Raw genomic sequence first — 23,155 nt, forward strand, 5'->3', positions numbered from 1 at the left:
AAGTTCCTCCATTTAAGAAACGAATATTTTCATTGGCTGTCATTTTGCAGCGCTTACTTAAATACATTTGGATTGGGTGCCGTAGAGAAAATCCCTTTTAGTGCGTATGTTCCAACACATCCTCATAGATTAAAAATTATAATGCTGTCGAGAAGAGGGTTCTCCACCATGCCGGTGTCAGGGAATGAATCTGATATGTAAAGAGCAGGAGAGTTTGTCTTATACTCTCACTGGTATGTAACCGTGTTGTGATGTATATGGCATGACCGAACATAAGCGAATGTTTTCTTTCAAACGAAAATGAAAGTTGAAATGGGAAATGGGAAGCAATGTTGAAGCTAATCTACATAGATTATTTATGAAGTGTGTGATTGTTCGCAATTATGACAGTACTCACGCATTTTTCATTAAGTAAATTACTTGACTAGTATCATATGTCCTATATATAAGCCGCATGTATTATTCAAAGAATAATTAATAGATACATTTCTAAATGTCAAAGTTGTGAATGATTGGAGAAATCTTGCCACCTTATAATCATTCCTAAAGGTATGTTAAAGCCTGTACTACATTGTTCTTACTTTTTTTTCACTGTTTAAATGTTAAATTGATATCCATCTATTGCAAGACGAGAATATTCATGTTTAATTATTGTGGTATTTGAATTACAAGAAATGACCTGACATGATCTATTCAATGAAATTCTGTGTCATTTTGAAACTATTTTCCATCATCAGTCAATGCCATTATAATTGCTCTTGAAAGCCTTTCATGGGGTTTGGTTACATTAGATTGTGACTATAATTATATCATGACTCATTAGACATTTTTGTGCAGAATACTATGTGTTTAATTATATGGAAATTTGAACAGCTTTGTTTTAGAAATGGCTGAGGGGAGAGTTGGCAACACCATGGAATCTGATAACAAGGACAGTACATTCACCTGCATCCTGTGTGGGAAGGGGAGTTGTCGGAAGGTGAAATGAAGTTCCATATTATGGTAGAACACATTGAGGAAAATGTCTGCTGCCCGTTTTGTGACCAGAACTGTCTCACTCCTGAGAAGCTGAACTGTCATATAAACGATGAACATATGGATTTGCTCAGTCCTGTAAATCGGGACTCTGATGAGTTTCCTGAGTCCAGTGACGCCAATGGAGAAATGGTCATAGATAGTTCAGACACAGAGTTTGATAATAATGAAACTTCAAAGATTATCATCAACTGTGTGAATGACAGTGAGAGTTCAGATCAAGGAAACCTTCATGAAGATGGAAGCAGAAGGATTGTAAAACAAAATGAAAAAAACATAGAATCCAGTCAGATAAATTCACAAGGTGATGTCACATCAAAAACTGATGTTAAACGTTCAAAGCTTTACTTAGATGTACCAAAGTCTTTCAATGGTGCTCAACAGCGCCGAAACAAGTCTTCAGATGGTTCTGAGGACATCCAGGCTGCACCAGTTGTCTCCCTTGCCACACCTGATCACACGTTTCACTGTCCAATCTGCAGTTACAGCACTGGTTCGGAGGTGTTGATACAGCAGCATGTCAACAGTGAGCACCGAGATATCCTCAGCCCAATGAAAGCACAGGACCAATCTACATCGGAAGACAAATATGATATGCTGTATTCTTGTCCAATCTGCGGAATGAGTTTTGATACTCCACGGACACTAGAACTGCATATCAACTCCAAACATGTTGATATTTTGAGTCCAAATAGTAACAAGCACAAGCCACCGACACCAGGTGCCCAGTCAGCAAGTTCAGGGGAGAATGGTGACCTGTTGTACTGTCCGGTGTGTGACCAGGAGTTTGGGGACACCATCACTCTGTCTGCACATGTCGATGGCCATTTCTCAGCAGAGCAGACACCAGGTAGGTGATCACAGAAAAGTCTAAGATGTGATTCAAATTGCCCACAAATCCAGTATCTGTAACATGTTGACAGGTCAGGTATCTTTTTGTAATGAAAGGAACATTCAGAGCTCCAGATAACAGGTAAATATACAAAATCACCATGCGCCAATTATTTTTTAGATGCTTGCATACAAATATAAATAGAAACAACAACCTCACAGTATAAACATACTGTCATAATTCCAAAAGTAAACAAACCCAATGTCTTTCCAGATCCTTTCAAATTAATTACTGCAAGGAATGATACACATAGGTGCACTAATACTCATGTGATAATGCAAAATAGTTACTTTATCCCAGGAATGGCTGCATATTTACACAAGTGTCAAAAAGCAATTTCCCATGACGTTTTACAATCTTGCATTCTCATTTATTATGGAGCCAGCAGTATTAGATGTGTGTCGAACACGCCTTTGTTGATGACTACTCAAAAGTGCCCTGTATAATTCCTGCCAGTGTGTAACTAAGGAAAGTTTGTCAGTGTGGAACCAAGGTGTGTTCAGTTAATGTAAATGTTTTGAATGTTTGTATAATATGAAGGTATATTTTCTGTCAGTGTGTAACTGTACTGTGTGTTCTGTCAGTGTGTAACTGTACTGTGTGTTCTGTCAGTGTGCAACTGTACTGTGTGTTATGTCAGTGTGATACTGTACTCTGTGTTCTCTCAGTGTGTAACTGTACTGTATGTCCTGTCAGTGTGTAACTGTACTGTGTTCTGTCAGTGTGTCACTGTACTGTATGTTCTGTCAGTGTGTAACTGTACTGTGTTCTGTCAGTGTGTAACTGTATTGTATGTTCTGTCAGTGTGTAACTGTACTGTATGTTCTGTCAGTGTGTAACTGTACTGTATGTTCTGTCAGTGTGTAACTGTACTGTATGTTCTGTCAGTGTGTAACTGTACTGTGTTCTGTCAGTGTGTAACTACTGTATGTTTTGTCAGTGTGTAACTGTACTGTATGTTCTGTCAGTGTGTAACTACTGTATGTCCTGTCCATGTGTAACTGTACTGTATGTTCTGTCAGTGTGTAACTACTGTATGTTCTGTCAGTGTGCAACTGTACTGTATGTCCTGTCAGTGTGTATCTGTACTGTATGTTCTGTCAGTGTGTAACTGTACTCTGTTCTGTCAGTGTGTCACTCTACTGTATGTCCTGACAGTGTGTAACTGTACTGTGTGTTCTGCCAGTGTGTAACTGTACTGTATGTCCTGTCAGTGTGTAACTGTACTGTATGTTCTGTCAGTGTGTAACTGTACTGTATGTTCTGTCAGTATGTAACTGTACTCTGTTCTGTCAGTGTGTAACTGTACTGTATGTTCTGTCAGTGTGTAACTGTACTGTATGTTCTGTCAGTGTGTAACTGTACTGTATGTTCTGTCAGTGTGTAACTGTACTGTCTGTTCTGTCAGTGTGTACTGTACTGTATGTTCTGTCAGTGTGTAACTGTACTGTATGTTCTGTCAGTGTGTAACTGTACTGTATGTTCTGTCAGTGTGTAACTGTACTGTATGTTCTGTCAGTGTGTAACTGTACTGTATGTTCTGTCAGTGTGTAACTGTACTGTATGTTCTGTCAATGTGTAACTGTACTCTGTTCTATCAGTGTGTAACTGTACTGTGTGTTCTGTCAGTGTGTACCTGTACTGTATGTCCTTTCAGTGTGTAACTGTACTCTGTTCTGTCAGTGTGTAACTGTACTGTATGTTCTGTCAGTGTGTAACTGTACTGTGTGTTCTGTCAGTGTGTAACTGTACTGTATGTTCTGTCAGTGTGTAACTGTACTGTATGTTCTGTCAGTGTGTAACTGTACTCTGTGTTCTGTCAGTGGCCGAGATGTCTGATGCCCTCCTTGCAGAAGAGCTACAACGATGTGAGACAGCATCAGTGAGTCGGGAGAAGAAAGATTTCAAGATGCTTCAGGTGAGATTCGCTTTTCCCATCTCCTATTACAATGTTTGCTCTACTGGTAAACAAGGATAAGTTGGACCAGTGTAGAGAACGTGTTTACGAGAAGTCGTCGTTGTACGGCAATGAGCAAACCCATTTGGTTAGAGCAGATGTAGGCTAGTGCATTGCATGCCAATGAAATTTTTTACGCGCGTAGCTGCACACGCCTTGCTCATAAGACTCTCACGTTGGTGTAGCAAGTCGCACTACACTTGATCGCGGACAACCTGGCGCACCTTCGCTAACAATGGCAAGTGCCAGTGGGTGGCACTCATACATGCTGATACGGGTCAATTGCCAGGTCGGTGCTCAACTTATCCTTGTTTGCCAGTAAGTATGAAAAGAAAGACTGTAACTGTTTGAATCAACATTAGGAGTAAATCATAAATGATTCCTGCCCTTTGTGTCTGTTGATGCAGGCGATGTATGGAATGGACGAGAAGGCCAGCTACAAGCAGCAGTACGAGAAGAGTCTGGAACGAGCAGTGTGGAAGGGGGATCTCACCATCTCTGAGTTCTACCAGCAGAAGACTCGGTTACAAGCCAGTGATATGAACGGAGTGGATGACGGACATTCCTGTACCAGAGGTAGGTAGACACAGTGATGTGGAATGTGTTCTGTTGTTAGTGGACAAGTAGAGAGTTGAACTAGAGTCAAGACAACAGGATCTCTTGAGAGGGAAGGCCTCCACTATCTTCATGTAAGTGCAACCACTGGTGTGCCGAGGACTCTGTTATTATTTACACTCTGTCTTGATCTGACTGAAACAGACTTCACTCAGTTGAAGTTAAAGATCACTCAAGTTTAAGGTTATTTGTCCAGAATGTGAAGAAACCATGATTTCTGTCGATATTATTGAGATTATAAATGGTCTTGTTATTTCAGGCATAATCCCTCACCTTCAGCAGTTCTATAGGAAGTGCCCTGGCTTTGTCAATCAGGCCTGGCTCTGCTCTTCTGTCGACCATTACAGTGGTTCCTATGGTGACAAGGGCTGGGGCTGTGGCTACCGTAACCTACAGATGCTTTTATCTTCCCTTTCATCAGACCCAAACTTTTGTAAAGTTCTCTTCAATGGTGAGTGATGAAGTGTAATAACATTTTTGAGGATAAATGTTTTGTTATAAGGGATTTGACAAGTGAACAAGTTTATTCTGTGCCTTGTGCATACTCCATTTTTCTAGTGCACACTTTTCTGACATTTTGTCTCAAACTACAAGAACTATGAAGCTGTGCATTAATGATCACAGAGCCACTCTCCATTTTCAAACATGGCTGCCATTGTTTCCTAATAATTTGTGGATGTGGTATTATATAATTGTGTCCTTCGACTGGAAAATAAATAAGTGTTGCCTTATGTTTGCTGCAACATCATGGCGACACTATACACATTTTGCCAGGTCGCCCACTTATCCCGTCCATCCCCAAGATCCAGCGTCTGATCGAGGCAGCCTGGGAGAAGGGTTTCGACAAGCAGGGCTGCGAGCAGCTCGGGGGGCGTGTTGCCAACACCAGAAAGTGGATAGGTGCCACAGAGATTGTGGCCACTCTGTCTTCCCTCAAGATGAAGTCAGTACCTCCCTTGTGTTACTGCTATATGTACTGACTACTGTGGAAACTGTGTTGAGGAATGTTAAAAGATTAATATGGTTTTGATAATATTAATGTATGAATGATATTTGAGGATATCCAGTAACTTTGAAAAAATTGAGCATTATTGACCAGTGTATGAAATAAGCCAAAACCCCAGCCAGGCATCTGGGCTGGTAACTTCAAAAACTTACCAGCCCAGAAGAGATTTAACCAGTCCGTAAATCCTAAATAGACAGTGCCAGTGGACATGTTATCTGAATATTTTTTTCACCTGTCCATCGGGCTGGCTAGCTGTAAAATTAGACCATCCGGCAGAAATCTAGCCCGTCTCAGGCGGTCGGACGGGCCTTATTTCATACACTGATTAATCATTTAAAAATTGAAATATCCCCATATTTCCTAATAATAATCTCCTGTAGCAATAAAAGCAAAAGCAAGTTCTAGCTTATTTATTGATCTTTTAACTTGTTTTTTTATGTTCTAGCTGGGGTTTTTTATGTTGTAGTTTGGTTTTTTATTTTCCTGATTGTTCAATCAGTAGGATATGATCACAGTCAGGAATAGACAAGTACCGGTAAACATCTCTCATTTCCAGATGTCAGTTGATCGACTTCCATTCACCATCTGGCCCTGATGGGACACACCCAAAGCTGTTTCAGTGGGTGAAGGAATACTTCAGCCGTCCTGGCGCCTTCAAGCCCCCTCTCTATCTCCAGCACCAAGGTCAGCGAACACCTGATCTCAATTATGATTCTTTGAATTCTTAGATTTGACCCGATTATGATCCTTGCTGAGTCAAAACCATGAGTGCATGGTAATTATTAAGTGGTAAATGTCGATGACCTGCATTGTTTGTGTCCATCTTCCTTCCTAAAGCTTACATTCTGTAAAGTGACTGTACTAATTTTGTAAGTGAGGTTAAATCCATCTTGGTGTAGTTTTGTTCACCCTTCACCTCTGCCTTGTCACTCAGTACTCAATGTTTTCAGGTCACAGTCGGACAATTGTAGGCTATGAGGAAATGCGGGACAAAACTGGGCGTCTACTTATATTTGATCCCAGCACTCCTAAGAAACAGATGATTCAGTTCACTGGCTTCATCAATGGCAACATGATGAGAACTCTTCGTCGCAACATCAACGGACTCCGAGCCAAGCAGTACCAGCTAGTTGCAGTAGTAGCTGTGTTGTCTGACAAGGAGTATGAGGTGGGTGAGTCAGGGTAGAGAAGGGTGGATGAGGGTAAAGTAGGGGTGTGTCAGGGTGGAGAAGGTGTGTGTCAGGGTAGAAAAGGCCGGGACAGGTTGGTGTATAGGGTGAAGAACGGGTGTGTCAGGGTAGAGAAGAGTGGGACAGGTTGGTGTAGGGTGAAGAAGGGGTGTGTCAGGGTAGAGAAGGGTGGGACAGGTTCATGTAGTGTGAAGAACGGGTGGGTCAGGGTGAAATAAGGGTGTGAGTACAGTGGGTGAGGTTAGGGCAGGGTTGTGTCATGATAGAGAAGGGAGGATGAGGGTAAAGTAGGGTTGTGTCATGATAGTGAAGCATGGACAAGGGTAAAGTAGGGGCATGTTGGATAAAGTAGAGATGTGTCAGGGAAAAGTAGGGGTGTGTAAGGGTAGTGAAGGGAGAATGAGGGTAAAGTAGGGGTGTTTAAGGGTAGTGATGGGTGGACGAGGGTAAATCAGGGGCATGTCGGGTAAAGTAGGGGTGTGTAAGGGTAGTGATGGGTGGACGAGGGTAAAGTAGGGGTGTGTCAGGGTAGTGAAGGGTGGGCAAGGGTAAAGTAGAATCACCGCCGGAATTAAAAAGCAGGGGTGTGTCAGGGTAAAAGTAGGGGGTGTGTGGGGGTAGTGAAGGGTGGACAAAGGGTAAAAGTAGAGTGTTGGGGTAAAGTAGGGTGTTCTCAGGCAAAAAGTAGGAGTGTGTCAGGGTAGTGAAGGGTGGGACGAGGGTAGGAAAAGTAGGGGCATGTCGGGTAAAGTAGGGGTGTGTAAGGGTAGTGAAGGGTGGACAAGGGTAAAGTAGGGGCATGTCAGGGTAAAGTAGGGGTGTGTCAGGGTAAAATAGGAGTGTGTCAGGGTAGTGAAGGGTGAATAGGGTAAAGTAGGGGCGTGGCAGGGTATATTAAAGGTGTGTCAAGGTAAAGTAGGGGCAAGGTTAGAGAAGGGTGACGAGGGTAAAGTAGGGGTCAGGGTAGAGAAGGGTGGATGAGGGTAAAGTAGGGGTCAGGGTAGAGAAGGGTGGATGAGCGTAAAGTAGGGGCCAGGGTAGAGAAGGGTGGACAATGGTTATGTAGAGGTGTGCCAGGGTAAAGTAGGGGTCAGGGTAGAGAAGGGTGGATAATGGTAAAGTCAGGGTGGGTCAGGGTAGAGAAGGGTGGATGAGGGTGAAGTAGGGGTCAGGGTAGAGAAGGGTGGATAATGGTAAAGTCAGGGTGTGTCAGGGTAGTGAAGGGTGGATGAGGGTAAAGTAGGGATGTGTCAGGGTAAAGTAGGGGTCAGGGTAGAGATGGGTGGATGAGGGTAAAGTTGGGGTGTGTCAGGGGTAAAGTAGGGGTTAGGGTAGAGAAGGGTGGATGGGGGTAAAGTAGGGGTTAGGGTGTCAAAGTAGAGGGGTGTGTCAAAAGTAAAAGTAGGGGTGTGTCTCAAAGTAAAGTAAAGGGGTCAAAAGTAGAGTAAGGGTGTGAAGGGTGGACGAGGGTAAAGTAGGGGTCAGGGTATAGAAGGGTGGATGAGGGTAAAGTAGGGGTCAGGGTATAGAAGGGTGGATGAGGGTAAAGTATGGGTCAGAGTAGAGAAGGGTGGATGAGGGTAAAGCAGGGGTGTGTCAAAGTAAAGTAGGGGTCAGGGTATAGAAGGGTGGACGAGGGTAAAGTAGGGGTCAGGGTAGAGAAGGGTGGACGAGGGTAAAGTAGGGGTGTGTCAAAGTATGGTTGGCTCTAGCTGATGTACAGGATTGTCTGTACTGTGTTATTATTAAACATGTCCTATGCCCAAATATTCTGGTTTTGAATATAGTCTGAAGTAAACCTTTTAGAATTTAACTGGTAAAACTCACACATATATTCTTTCACCTCTGCTTTTAAAATGCTTTGCTTTTGAGTAATAGATCAAATTATTTATATGAAAAATCTGAAACTAAAACAGATGTAAATCTTACTGAAGAAGATGGCCTTTTACAGGATCAAGGTATTTTATTCAATACCTAAAACACATAATGACCAACCAAGCTGTGATGTTGAATTGTTTGTCTATTTCAGGAGAGTAAAGTAATGAAGTCGGAGCGAATTAGTTGAGAGTTATCTCCCTTAGAGGCGCTTCACAAGTATATTATTTAGCAGAAATCAACTGCTGCCTCCTGTCTATGCACAAGATGTCCGAGTGTGTGAGAATATCCATCTGTCATCATCCACATTCATCATAGAGGAACTTTCAGTAGTCAAACAGCCGGGCATGACAGTAGTATATTACAGATGTCTCTCAAAGTATACATATCTGGTACTGAAACAAATGAGGCTGCCAGGCAGAATCAGCCTGACAAAGACATTTTCAGGGAAACTAGAAGTTTAAAGGGGCATCAGAAAAGTTGAATTTATTATTAAAGCAACAGTTCATTTATTTAACTCCAAGTTGTAAAATACTAGAAGTTAAAGAACACCTGATTGTTTTGTATTAGTGAGTTAATCTGTCATACCTGGACATTTTAACTATAGAAATAGGAAACAATGAAAGACATGGGTGTTGTTTAACTTCTCTTACATGGCATATATTGTTCCAGTTGTAATCGGGGCAGTGGGGTAGCCTAGTGGTTAAAGCGTTCGCTCGTCACGCCGAAGACCCGGGTTCGATTCCCCACATGGGTACAATGTGTGAAGCCCATTTCTGGTGTCCCCCGCCGTGATATAGCTGGAATATTGCCAAAAGCGGCGTAAAACTGAACTCACTCACTCCAGTTGTAATTGATTACGCAAATAGGACAATGTGTAAGTACAGACTAAAAACTGGCTTGAAACCTAGGAGTCCCTCGCTAACAGAAAATATATCTTAGGTCAGGGGGCGGTGGGGTAGCCTATTGGTTAAAGCGTTCGCTCGTCACAATGAAGATCTGGGTTCTATTCCCTGCGATGATATTGCTGTAATATTGCTAAAAGGGGCATAAAACTAAACTCACTTACTCACTCTTAGGTCAGTGTTCATGTCTGGTAGATGAACCTGCTCTGTGGTATCAGCCTGCTCTGTGGTATCAGCCTCCATTCTGTTCTAAATTGAAACAAACTTGTGTTAGATTTAGCACATTAAAAATAGCATTCTGAAATGATAATTTATAAACTTCCCATTTACCTTTTTCAATGATGTTGTGAAAGGGACCAGTTCAAAAGTTTGATGTGGTATGTAAATCTTTATTCCCCATTTATAGTTGTGAAAGATGTGGGATGTAAATCTTTATTCCCCATTTATAGTGGTGAAATATGTGGGATGTAAATCTTTATTCCCCATTTATAGTTGTGAAAGATGTGGGATGTAAATCTTTATTCTTCATTTATAGTGGTGAAATATGTGGGATGTAAATCTTTATTCCCCATTTATAGTGGTGAAATATGTGGGATGTAAATCTTTATTCCCCATTTATAGTGGTGAAAGATGTGGGATGTAAATCTTTATTCTTCATTTATAGTGGTGAAATATGTGGGATGTAAATCTTTATTCCCCATTTATAGTGGTGAAAGACTATGGCCTGCAATGCAAGCTTTGGAATAAAATCTACCTGATTTCTTAATGTTTTACATGGTAACTAAACTAAGCAAAGACACCAATCATTTTTCACCACAAGCTCGTAAACTCTGTCAGGTTGAACTGAGACAAATATACTTAAGCACCTCTGGTATTGTAAACTGTAAACCAAAAGTCACAGTGTCCTGTAATATGATTGGTTGAAAAACATGATCGAATGGTATTTGATTCCCGGAAAATGCAAGACCATTCAATGCGTATTGATACGTACAAACATCGCACACACCATTGTATTGTTACGTTGTCAGCAGTGGTGACGTCATTCAAATCACATTGTGACGTAAAGTCCGAATGACGTCACAAATGAGCAGTTCCAGATGCTACCATGGGAGACAGCCGAAACGGCCGGCTGATGACATTTCACTGCTGTACCCGTAATCGATGTCAATGAGTGCAGACACAAAAACGTGTGTGGACCTTTTGGTTTACTTTTGTGTTTACAATGTCGATAAACACCATGTGTTGGCCAATTTCCGTGTGTTATTGAGTATTTGAAGCACGGGAATATTTCATTTAAAAACCTCCGGCTAATGCTGTCGGTTCCAAATGAATTCATGTGCTTCAAATGCTCAATAACACCGGAAATTGGCCAACATATGATGTTTATCTCTTAACTGTAATGCTGTAGGATTTGCCAAGGATATCCTGTCAGGTGTTGGCATGACATACATCCATTCCATTTATGAGATAAAGTTTGCCTTTGCCTTCTTCATGCCAGTTTGCTTTTGAGCATTACAAGGAAGTCAGTGTTTTCAGAATTAAGTTTGAGGCATGCGGGATGTTTCTCAGATTAACTGAACTTTTGATCTGGTCCCAAGGCTTGACAGCGTTTATGTTATTTTGTACAAGGCACAATTAGCCTGGCCTGACATTATGATATTTTTCATGAAATAATATAGTGTAATATAATAATTTAGGTTTATCAACAGAATATTTGTAAATATGCTAGATTATGTGTATAAGATTGTAAATGTTATTAGTGTTATAGTGGATACTGAATATGAAGGTTGAGTGAACATATTCAAATGTGCAATAGAGCTGCTGCTTTGACAAATCATTGATACATTATTGCCTCTTGGGCAGTGATCTTAACAACTAGTATGATGCAGTATACCTTTTGAACGAAACAAAAGGCTTCCTGCACCAAATTTCAAGCAGCCATTGCCTGAGGGGAACTTTATTTATGTTTTTATCCTAATACAGTTGTATTAACATGTACAAAACGCCATAGGGTAGCCATAGTCTTATTTTCATGAATGGCATTCAACAATAATTTGTTAGTCAGCTGTTTGTTGACCAGTGCAGCTTATTAACAATCATCATCATCATCATCATCATCATCATCATCATCATCATCATCATCATCATCATCATCATCATCATCATCATCATCATCATCATCATCATCACCACCACCACCACCACACACCGCCACCACATTTTACCCTAGCTGCCAACCACTACCAATTGTTGGTGGCAAGGAGGCCCATTGGTCACAGGAGCCACAATTACATGAGAAGAGTGACCTCCCTTGTTCCGTTGTTTTTCAGCATTGCTTCAATTTACAGGCTTTCTTTGAAGGGTTAATGGTTAACGTCTCATTTGGGACATATTTTCCATATTAAGAAGACATATTGTCAACTTGTTATATTCATGAAAAAAAATACACATGTGATGAATAGGGTATACATGTGGAATACAGAAAACACATGGTATATATAGAAAAAATAAACATGGAATACGCAAGGTAAACACACGAGAGACAGTATATACATTATATTAACCATTGAATACACCACACAGTGTATACATGTAATGTACATGGAGTACAAATCTAATATACATTGAATATACATCTCATATACATGTACATGAAATATACATGAAATACACATGAAATATTTAGAATACTCATGTTTGTTATATTTGATATGCTTCAAGGTCCATGTGCACAAAGTGATCATAGCACTGTAGATGTTGAAACTGATGCTTTACGTGATACATCATATATTTTTGTGGTTTAAGGATTTGCAGACATGAAAAATAACTCAAGGAAAATAGAATTGAAATGACTTTCTGATATTTTGTATTATTTCAGCAGACGCTAATGGTATGAAAACATAGAAATAAGGTAACATGAAACATCACTTAAAAATGTTTCTGCTGAAAAGAGGAGACCTACAAACTACATAGCAAGTTGGCTTGTTGAAGCAATGTAGACCAATAAGACTAAGGTTGAACAGTCATTTAGGCTGAAATAGTCTTGTGTGCAGTTAAGGGTTATAAATTTAAGAAATTCAGAACTGTTAAAAAAATGCAATTTTCTATATTTTTTATTTTTTACCATCATTGACTAAGCCTTTGTTTCCTGCAGCTTTAGTGCCAAGGTCACTTTATGCCATTGAACCATCATCAGCAATAATGAAATTAAGCATAATCCTAACAAACAATGACAGTTTGCATGTACATCAGAGCTTCCACGTCACTGAACATTATTGAATATTGTGTAACATTCCATTTTCGTTATCATCCCAACCTGAACTGGACAAGTGTTCACATTGTGTACTTTCATTCAGATGTAACATAAATAGATATGTGTTATATAAAGTCTGAAGGGAACTGTTGAGCAGTCAGAAACTGAAATCATATATAGTCTGTTTGCAGTGAAAACGTACAGGTGAATTGCACTTTAAACAAAAATGTAAATCGAATAAAGTGGAATTAAGATTGCGAATCCTCATAATTCTACCTTGCCAATTGAACATTTAAATCTTAGATTTTTATTCAACTTATTTATGTGCATACCCCCTTGTAATACAAACCAATAATACCGATTTGAAACTATGATCGTTTGTTAAACAACTTTCATCCCAAGTTGAATAAAATTATCAGATTTAAATTTTCAAATGGCAAGGTAAAATTATGAGGATTCGCAATCTTAATTTCACTTTATTTGTTTTACTTTTTTGTTTAAAGTGAAATTCATCGGTACGTTTTCACCGCAAACAGACTATAGTTGTATTGTGGAGATGAGAATAGTGGTCCCGGTAGTAGTTTGTAGACAGCAGATTGGTGTGTGGGTGTGTCTGTGATTTGACTCAGTAGAGGCTGCTGGAATCAGGGTCTCCATATGCTGTATAAGATTTGGTGAGGATATTCTGGTACTTGATATTGCTGCAACAGCTATTGGGAATATGTATATGTGTCTATTTTACCTTTTAACTTAAGGTGTAAATGCTATTCTTTAGCAATATTGACAACAGGTCACATTCAGATGCCACCTGGGAAATCGTAATCCCTAGCAGAGGTTGAGTAGCATATTTGTATCTTGCTAGACCTCAAAATTGTGAAGTGGAATCTTGTTGAATTTACGGTCATGTAACATCAGTGAAACGTAAATGGTTTTGATAAGTGTTACTAGCTGATATAGATATATATCACATGTATATGTTTTTTTGTGTAATGAACTTTTTAACTGTTTTGTTTAGGGAATATGACTTAAAGGTAGACAGTACTTAATAAGACACAAAGCACCTTTGTTGCAAGACTTGAATAAATCACATTTGAGTGGGTAGTACATAAATCATTCCTTGGTAGAGTGATTACCTATACCAGGGTGCAGTTGTACAAAGAGATCTTTAGAGCTATGGTGATCGTAACTTAACATAGACTTTAAAAGGACAGTCTTAGTGCTAAGGTTGTTTGGTACAATGGCACCCATTACAGTAAAGAGAAGGCTACAACAACATAGTGTGTAGTAGCTGGATAGGTTGGGGTAGTGAGACTCACACTCAGTATCTTTACTCAGTACTAGTGTTGGGAATTGGATGAAATCTCACAGTTGATGATTGCTTCATTGCCATCGGGCAATCATCGAAAAAAATTGGTTAGCGCCATTTTTCAGATTTTCCTATCCAGGTTGTTATTGCAGATATGTATAACATGAGGCAACTTGCTACTTTAAAGTGATGACTAATATATCATTAACATAAACTTCCTGGAGTCTTAGAGAAATATTAAGTCATGACTTTTCAGTTAGTGAAGTAAGTTTTCTAAGAATTAAACACATTTTCAGGCCCTGACAATACTAAACACTAGTACAGTGTTTCCAAAATCGTCTGTGTTTGATTATGAGAAAATGTGATCGATTGCTTGGTCATTTGGTCACTGCGACCAATCTTCGAATTATTTCAGTTAACCGGAACATCACTACTGAGTACTGGTACCTCTCAGGAAGTATCACACACATGGTATGATCTGACACCAAAGACATTTCATGCTTTAATTCCTTGGCCGTTTATACTCTTGGATGTGAACCTGGTGCTGCTGTTTGCCAGCTGACACCGGTGGATTAGATATCATGAAATACTGTTGGAAGCTGGGTTCAAACCTTCTTACTCACTCACTCACTCTGCAACTAGTTGTGACTGTCACAGTGTGTGCCAAATCAATAACTATGACCAAATAATGGCAGACCGACCTGTGAGACAGAGGCTAAAATACCTGCTGTTTCTATGGCATTTCTAAATTTACTGAATGACATCTCCTTATACACAAATATGGCCTCTGTTACAACTCATGTTTTAAAGCCAGTTAATGAGAAACCAAGTATTACTTTTTGCTCAAAATATGAATTCTTTGTTTAGTGTTCCTGACTTGTACAATTATTTACATATTTACCATTTATCAAGACTTGTGTGTGGTTGTATGGTTGTGACCTAGTGTGGCTATAGTGTAATAGTTGTGTGCTGAATCAGATGTGAGTTGGTCAGTTGGCTTAGAAGATGGCTCCATATTCCATTATCAATAACATTGAGTGTTCCTGTGTCTTAGATAATGTAATGAAACATGATTAATCAGTTTACAATAGTCAGGTCTACCAACTTGTCTCAGTGTAAAGTAGTAAGTTGGCTTATGCCTGTAATGAATTCATGAAGAAATTTTCATCCTAGTATGTTTCTCCTCCAACCCTGTGGGAAGAGCTGGTTCTAGGACATAGAGTAGCATGTAGGGGTGATACATTCAGGTGATACATAGGGTGATGTGGGGATGATACGTTCAGCTGATACATAGGGGTGATACATTCAGGTGGTACATTCAGGTGATACATAGGGTGATGTGGGGATGATACGTTCAGGTGATACATAGGGGTGATACATCCATGTTGTACATGGGGATGATACATTCAGGTGGTACATGGGGTGACATTAGGGGGTGATACGTTCAGGTGATACATAGGGGTGATACATCCATGCTGTACATGGGGATATGTTCAGGTGATACATAGGGGTGATACATTCAGGTGGTACGTGGGGTGACATGTAAGTGTGATACATAGGAGTGACATGTAGGGGTGATACATAGGGGTAACATATAGGGTTATATGTTCTGGTGATACATATGGGTGACATGTAGGGGTGATACATTCAGGTGATAAACAGGGGTGACATGTAAGGGTAATGTTTCCGTTTCAATTTGGAATTTAGTGTCTTACGAAGGTTATTTTTTTCATTTTTTTGTGATAATATATTGTCTTAAGGAGTGGTTGTAACTCATAAGAAAAGTTTGTGCAAGGGGACCCATTTACAGTTACTTCTACTTAATGCCACACATCTTGTTGCTGCAATGGTTCTGTTTATTTCCTGTAATGCTGCAACATGAGTCCAGTGATATTTTATATGATCACCTTACTCATATTTCAGGCCTACTTACATGATTTCATTACATGTTCATGATTGCCCTTCATCACTATCACCTCTTTCTGTAACCTCGAAAATGGCTTGTTCTAGGACAGTCAGTTTCTAGCAAAATACATTTGTAAAAGTGAAATGCTCCCTGTCTCATTTATGACAGTGGATGAAATCTAATAAAGAATTTATATTCGCTGTATGGGAAATGTTTATGTGACTAATCTATCTTGTATATAGCTTCTGATAGGAAGTAAATGATCACTCAAGCCAAGTGGAGATCCAGTTGTACAGCCTCATTCTGATCGGACCAGCCTCACTCTGACTGGGCCAGCCTCATTCTGATTTGGCCAGGTCACTCTGACTGGGCCAGCCTCACTTCTTCCATTGCTTGCCTTTGAACAACATACACCTCATAATGAAGCGCATGATCTTTATCTGGTGTGATTGCTCATAATGGTGATCTATGTTTGTTTCATGGTTGTTGAAGTGAATGGATTCAAGAAATGATATTGTACATCACCTCACATTCTCAAATCCAGGGATATGGCATTCTGTGTGGCTCTGCTATTTCCATGGAGATCTAGAGCTGGAAAACTATTTGTTCATTGCTGACTTTGTCACAAGAGCTGCAATGCAGAGCAAACAAATATACAACCTACCTGTAGGAAAGTTTCCCAAAGCCATTAAATGGATCCACACAATGAGTCCCAAGCCCTGAGTGCAGATTGGCTGGTGTAGCCTCTATCCAGGGGGTTAGAGGAGATACAAAGCATAACATATCCCTGGCTTTCAGGATGATTACAGCACTTATACAACTGTTTTAGTGCTCATTCTGTCAACATACTCTTTTCAATACTTTGTTAATGAATTATTACTTGAAATTGGAATTTGTTGAAATGTTGGTTTTAAGCATATTTCATTGTCAGTGAGACAGTAGGATAAAACATGAGCAATAAATATTTGATGCCTTCTTGAAATGTGTTTCTCAGGATAATTAACTGATTTACGGTTTCATTCGTGTTGAGAAAAGAATTGCATGAAGCAGTACATCAGTATTTCTGACTCGCTGTAAAATGGTGAACAGGTGAACTTGTTAGAAATCAGTAATTGAAATGTTAAAACTTTTTCACTTTTCGGTATTGTTATGTTTCTAGAAGTGCAGTTATGACACCAGACACACACAGTATGTCGGGACCAGTCAGTTACAAGGTAGTGGTATTGTTTATTTGTTTAAGGTTGTTCTGAAAATTGTAATATACCTATTTTCAGTAAGTTAAGCAGCTGTATATTATTATACACTTATCCTGACAGATTGACTTGAATGAGTATGAAAGAATCATGAATTAAGATTAAAACCAAGAATGTATTTGGTGACCTTCTGAACCTTGTAACATATGACTGGTCTCAGTGTCTGGTAAAACAAAAAATGAAAACAAAAAAATGGATAAATCATGATTTTATCAATTATTTGTTGTAACTAGGGAACAGTTCCATCTGACTGTATGAGTTTGTGTATGTTTGTTTCATCACCTGCTTACAAAGCGACATGTCCATGTGTTAGTCTTCGTCTCAAGGTTGTCTCGTTTCTTGAAATGGATGTCTATCAAGACATCTAAAAATTACTTCATAGTGCTATTTTAGGACACTTTATTGATTTCTTTTCAATTCTTCTTGATGCTATCACCTGTTTGCATAAATCTTGATTTTATGGTAATAAAGTTGATTAACTTTACAGAGATTTTCTTCATTGTTGTCTTCAAGGTTACATTTGAAATGATTAATGTCTCTTTCAGCAATACTCAAGCAAATTGACGGGAGTTAGAAAATAACCAAACCTGGACAAAACAATCCCGTGATTGACATCATGAGCATTGGCCTACCCAGTTGGAATATGATGATATACAGCGACCATGTCACAAAGTCTGTCCATACCATCCCAATAGTTGCCTCATACAATAAGCAAATGTTGCTAAGTTCTAACCCCCATCTCCACAGGGTTTGAGTTTATTGGTTTTCTGGTCAGTCCATTCATGAAGTTTGGGGAGGCAAAACCTAGATCATGCTCATCTTTAGATTCAAACTTAACTAACACCTGGTGGTTATTCTGGTGTGTCAATACACAGATTTTCTTGAAATAAGTATTTTCTTGTCTTGAGTATTGCCACAGTGAATTAAAACAGCTTTCACTCACTACGAACTGCTGAGGAACTGAAAATAGGTATGTCAGCAATAGTAACCATATGAAATGAATGACGTGTAACATGTGTTACCAAATATATGTATGGGAACAGAGACAAAATGGATAGTGTCATTCCCTACGTATCACCAACAGGATCATTTCTGTAATTGTTTATCTTGTAGCTGAACAGAAAGTTTTAGTTTGTTAGTGTTAGTGTGTGTATTGTGTTGGGTTGTTTTGGGGCACTGACTCAGCAGGCTTGTAAGTAAGCCAGACCGGACCGGACAATCCACTGATATCCCGAGCGACAATGCACAATGTTGGTGCTTGTTGAAAAGTCATCAGCTGCATAAGTTGATGCATTAAGCTGTGTCATATGACTAGCGGAGGTTGCTAGGGACCAGCTCTAACCTGGCATTCCACATGTGGTGTAGATAGCCCTAAAGAAACTCCAGTAACATCTCAAAACTTCACTGTATTAACACAAAACATATTTTTTTTAAAATCATAACAAAATGTTCCATATTGTTTATTTAGCTTTATTTTCTTTTACCTTTTTAACTATGAAGCATTATACAAACGTCGTTCATTGTAACAAATAATTTCATCATGTCTGCCTTTTATACAGGAGATGATGTAAGTACATTGCCTATTCTCAATAAAACAAATGTAACTTTAATCAAAACATGGCTTAGACTAAAATACTGGCCAGCATCTAAAACTACATATATTATTGACATATAAAACTACAGGCAAACATTATACCGAATATTGGGCAAAATATGTTTTGAACCTTTATAAAAATCACAGTACAAAGAATCATATTAAAGCAGATTTATGACATCTTTTACTCAATTTAGAATTATGGGGAAATTTCAAAGCCAGTTTTCATGATGAAAAATACTCAGTACCTTTCATTGCAAAACCTCCATAATTACAGAGTTAACAACCGAGCAATTACGCTACTGTTGATTTACGTACATTGGACTGACGATTCCAAACTGTCAAATCTGGGACTCGAATCTATGATTATGCATGATCATGTGGAACTAGAGCATCATCTACGTAAGTACAAAAGCTATCTAGTTAAAGCACAGGTATGGCACACGGTGACTTCATTGACCAGATAGTTAGGGGAAGGAAGAAACAGTTATACAAATACAACATTTATTCCTCAACAAATCAGCAGATCTGTACTGTAAGACAGATGGAAGAGGATTCCTAGCTAGCACCCCCAACAGGAAGCACATCCAAGGATTGTTCACAACTCAGGTCTCACATGTACAGCAAGTGTGTCGCGGTACACCAGTCACAGACGGATTTCGATAGCCTTCACATTGGTGGCGAAAGGAACCTTGTTCTCTCCTTGATCAGCTAATACACTGGCCTCCGGGTTACCTCAAGATACACAGAATCCACATAGAACACAACACAGTTGGTAATCAATCTGAATTTCAGGTTAACTTTGTTGGTGTTGATAGATACTATAATGCAAAATATACAATGAACAAAATCGGAAGCATAGCTTGGTTACAGTCATATGTGACATTTTAAAAATTATCTAAAGTATATGATATTATTGTGGCCTCCAACATCTTGCTATAGTAGGTATAACAAGGAAATCTGTTGGAAGGAACTGACCATATTGTGAGCACATAACCTCATTCTTAAATTCGTATTTCCCACTGTCTGAACTGTGTTGTACCAAGCTTCAAAGCACAAGGAATCTCTTGCTTTTCATAATTGGGGCTGTTGGGTTTGTTGTCAATGAAACATACTCCAGCCACCTTCCTGTACGCACAAATGTACCCCTGCCATGATCTAACTACAAAAGTGCTCCCGACAAGAGGCACAATATCAATGCTGAATTCAGTACAAGTACTAGTATATTCCATATTTGTGTTGTCTGGAATTTTGGAATTTGAAACCCTATAATAATATACAACAGCAAATCTCTAACCTTGGTATGTATCCTGACACCACTGCTGCCAGCACTGTCAAGTCTGGGTACATTTGTGAATACAGAAAGTATCCTGGGGTTAGTTATGTATATTGAACTGTGCCTGGGATATGTTTCTGAAATACCTGTGACGACAACAACCTCAACATCCACACTTGGACATCAGCAACACGACACTTAAATGTGTCACTGGGTCTACTCTTACAAGCAGCGACAGCAGCAGCATCTAGTTGGTTGCCACAAATATTTTGTTCTTCCCTGATTTTCAAACATTCTTCATACATTAGTAATCATTAAATATTGAAATGATTAATTAAAAAAATCATTAACTTTATATATTTCAGAGGACTGACAGACTAACAAACTATGTCACCTGACACATGGGGGATACATGCTCCGGATACATGATATTGGTGTAAACAGGATACACGTGTAGTCGTGTTGATCATCACATTTTGCTAGATAGTGCTTTCATGATACATGATGCATGCTTTTTAAGGCAGTGTACCAGTGCAAATCAACTGCAGCCATGACAGTCCAACACAGCAGCCTTAAAGTCACCAATTCCTGATGTAGCTAGATTTCAGTAATGTATCTGGACTACAGCACTGTGTGAAAGATGATGGTATTAAAGCTATCGATGTCATTAAGGATCCTGGAGAATACTACAGATGGATGTTCCAAGAGGACATTCCTAGAGCATAGCACTGAAGCACTTTCCCAGCACTGAAGCACTTTCCCAGGGGATTGTTGCTAAGGAAGAGTACTGCAGGATATTCACAGAGGACGTTCCAGGAGAATATTACTGACAGATATTCCCATAGAATGCTCCTGGAGTAGAGTACTGAAGAATATTCATAGAGGATGTTCCTTGAGAATATTACTGACATATTTCCACAGAAGGCTCCTGGAGTATAGAACTGAAGGATATTCATAGAGGATGTTCCTGTAGAATATTACCGACACATGTTCCCATAGAATGCTCCTGGAAAATAGTATTGTAGGATATTCACAGAAGATGTTCCTGGAGAATAGTACTGATCAGTGTTTCCAAAGAATGCTTCTGGAAAATAGTACTGCAGGATATTCATAGAGGATGTTCTCGTAGCATATTACTGACGGATGTTCCTATAGAATGCTCCTGGAATATAGTACCAAGGATATTCAAAGAGGACCTTCCTGTTGAATATTACTGAAGACTGTTCCATGGTATGTTTCTGGAAAATAGTATTGAATGATGTTCCCTGTGGACATTCCTGGAGAATATTACTATAAAATGTCCCCAGATGACAATTCACAGAGAATATCCAAGAGAATAGTTTCTTTAGAATATTACTTGAAGATGTTCCTGGAGAATATTTTTTACTGGAATATGGTCCTGGGTAAAATTCCTGGAGAATGACAAGAGGATGTTTCTGAAAGATTCCAACAGGATTGCTCCTGGAGAATATCAGAGTCAGACAATTCTTATGTTGTTTAGACATATATCGGCTGAGCATGTATGTGAGCCTCCTGTATTTCTCTCACGAGGAGGATTCTATTGAGCATCTTGCTCATGGACTCCGTTGAGATGGACTGTGTGGAGTACCAGACAGGACTGTCCGGAACACAACTCCGCTCAGGGACCAGGTAGAACATGTCATTCCTGTTCTTAATACTCTCCGGGCTGAAATGGGAAGAGAGAATTGAAAATAGCACAAATGAATTATTCAGACTGAAATAGTTCAGTTAGCAGGATTTACTTATTTTACTTTTTTCTCCATTTTACTGTTAAATTTAAGAAATGATTGAGATAAAGATATTTGTTTACGCCTTGAACCTATTGCATTATGTAATGATATCATGACATTGCATGATCATTGCAGGTGCCTTGACTGTGAATGAACTGGTTACCTGGAGCTGAAAAAAACAATAATATTTTGATACTGACTGCTACACACCTATTACAGAACAAAAATCTTACGAAATGCATTTCCACCAAAAATATGATTACCACATTAGTTTGCAATATATATCTCACAAGCAAAAATAAAATAAAATAAAAAATAATAATATATATATATATCTCACATGAAATTCACACATTACAGTTACACATAAATTCAGAAGGTTTACTTTTAATGAAAGTAAAATCTCACTTACCACTTGGAGAGGTAGAACTCATAGAGTTTGACAGGACATCTTAGAGGGTTCTCTAAGTTCTCTGACGTCTCATAAACTGGTATGCCTTCCTTTGGCTTCTTGTTTGGGGTGCTCTGGCCATCTATAACAAGCACAGAAATATGAGCAAGAAAGATGGGTTAATGGCAGCAATATTTCAGCTACTTGACAATGGCCTGCAGATTGTTATTAGACCTCATACAATGGAAAGGTCGTTCATATTGATTTCATGTATTCTGGGTTGCGATTTACATAGAGTTGCTTAATGCCCTGGGATATCTGGGGATATCTGCTCGAGTGTATATCTTAGTTAAATGCATGTAATAAACTATGGTGTTAACAAACTAGTGGTCCCTTGTTATGTTTGTTATAACTGTAATTTACTTTACTATTTCAAGACACAAAACAAGAAATGTTTGCACACACTTACTTCCTGGGTTAAGGCAGTAGTACCGCAAAGAGACACTCCGACCTTGACCTGTCACAACCTTCGACCCTGGACCGCCCTTCTTCCAGTGCTTCAGTATGTGAGCGAATGACAGTTTCATATGCTCCTCAGTTGTTTTCAGCATGAAGTGTTTGGTGTTGAAGTATATGAGAGTGTTGAGGAGGACATAGGGTGAGTGGGCTCCCAGCTGTTTACACTCCCAGATGTGCTCCTCCTCTATCCGACACAGCATCTGACCTGGGAGAGAGTTGGGGAATAACTAACAAGGTACAGGGAGTTACGGGTTATATATATTATCCCATGTCAATAAAGTATATATCTTTAATGTTTCTGTTTGTCAGCCTTTAATATCATATACTTCCAAACCACAGACCATCCATATTTACTAAGTTTTTAGTAAGTCATTCTAAAAAATTAGAAGCCTCTTACGAAAAGCATAGCTATTAGGGTATCTTTTCTGACA

General features: G+C 39.2%; 2 protein-coding genes and 1 long non-coding RNA gene across 4 annotated transcripts in view; 2 read left to right on the forward strand and 1 right to left on the reverse strand.

Moving 5' to 3' along the window:
- Positions 1-82: 82 nt before the first annotated feature.
- On the forward strand, positions 83-10,581 carry LOC124290548 (zinc finger-containing ubiquitin peptidase 1-like). Its single transcript, XM_046727299.1, is given in 10 exon segments — positions 83-233; positions 885-965; positions 968-1,885; positions 3,751-3,845; positions 4,292-4,460; positions 4,759-4,950; positions 5,274-5,442; positions 6,062-6,189; positions 6,456-6,673; positions 8,725-10,581. Coding segments are annotated over 10 exon segments (2,055 nt in total). The 5' UTR covers positions 83-184; the 3' UTR covers positions 8,761-10,581.
- Positions 10,582-14,328: 3,747 nt separating this feature from the next.
- On the forward strand, positions 14,329-17,677 carry LOC124290553. 2 transcript variants are annotated; one of them, XR_006901972.1, is made up of 2 exons: positions 14,329-15,281; positions 15,344-17,677. It is a non-coding gene; the product is annotated as an uncharacterized LOC124290553 (long non-coding RNA). The 2 variants fall into 2 exon arrangements; XR_006901973.1 differs by having other exon boundaries at positions 15,357-17,677.
- A 2,386-nt stretch (positions 17,678-20,063) lies between these two features.
- The window catches only part of LOC124290570 (zinc finger MYM-type protein 3-like), a 28,603-nt gene continuing 25,511 nt past the window's right edge, over positions 20,064-23,155 (reverse strand). The window contains 4 exon segments of the mRNA XM_046727317.1: positions 20,064-21,750; positions 21,978-21,983; positions 22,227-22,347; positions 22,675-22,929. Coding sequence (XP_046583273.1) covers positions 21,561-21,750; positions 21,978-21,983; positions 22,227-22,347; positions 22,675-22,929 — 572 coding nt within the window. The 3' untranslated portion in view covers positions 20,064-21,560.

Source organism: Haliotis rubra, unplaced genomic scaffold (genome assembly GCF_003918875.1).
Source record: "Haliotis rubra isolate DU_JTF1 unplaced genomic scaffold, ASM391887v1 Scf47, whole genome shotgun sequence".
Classification (NCBI taxonomy): Eukaryota; Metazoa; Mollusca; class Gastropoda; order Lepetellida; family Haliotidae; genus Haliotis; species Haliotis rubra.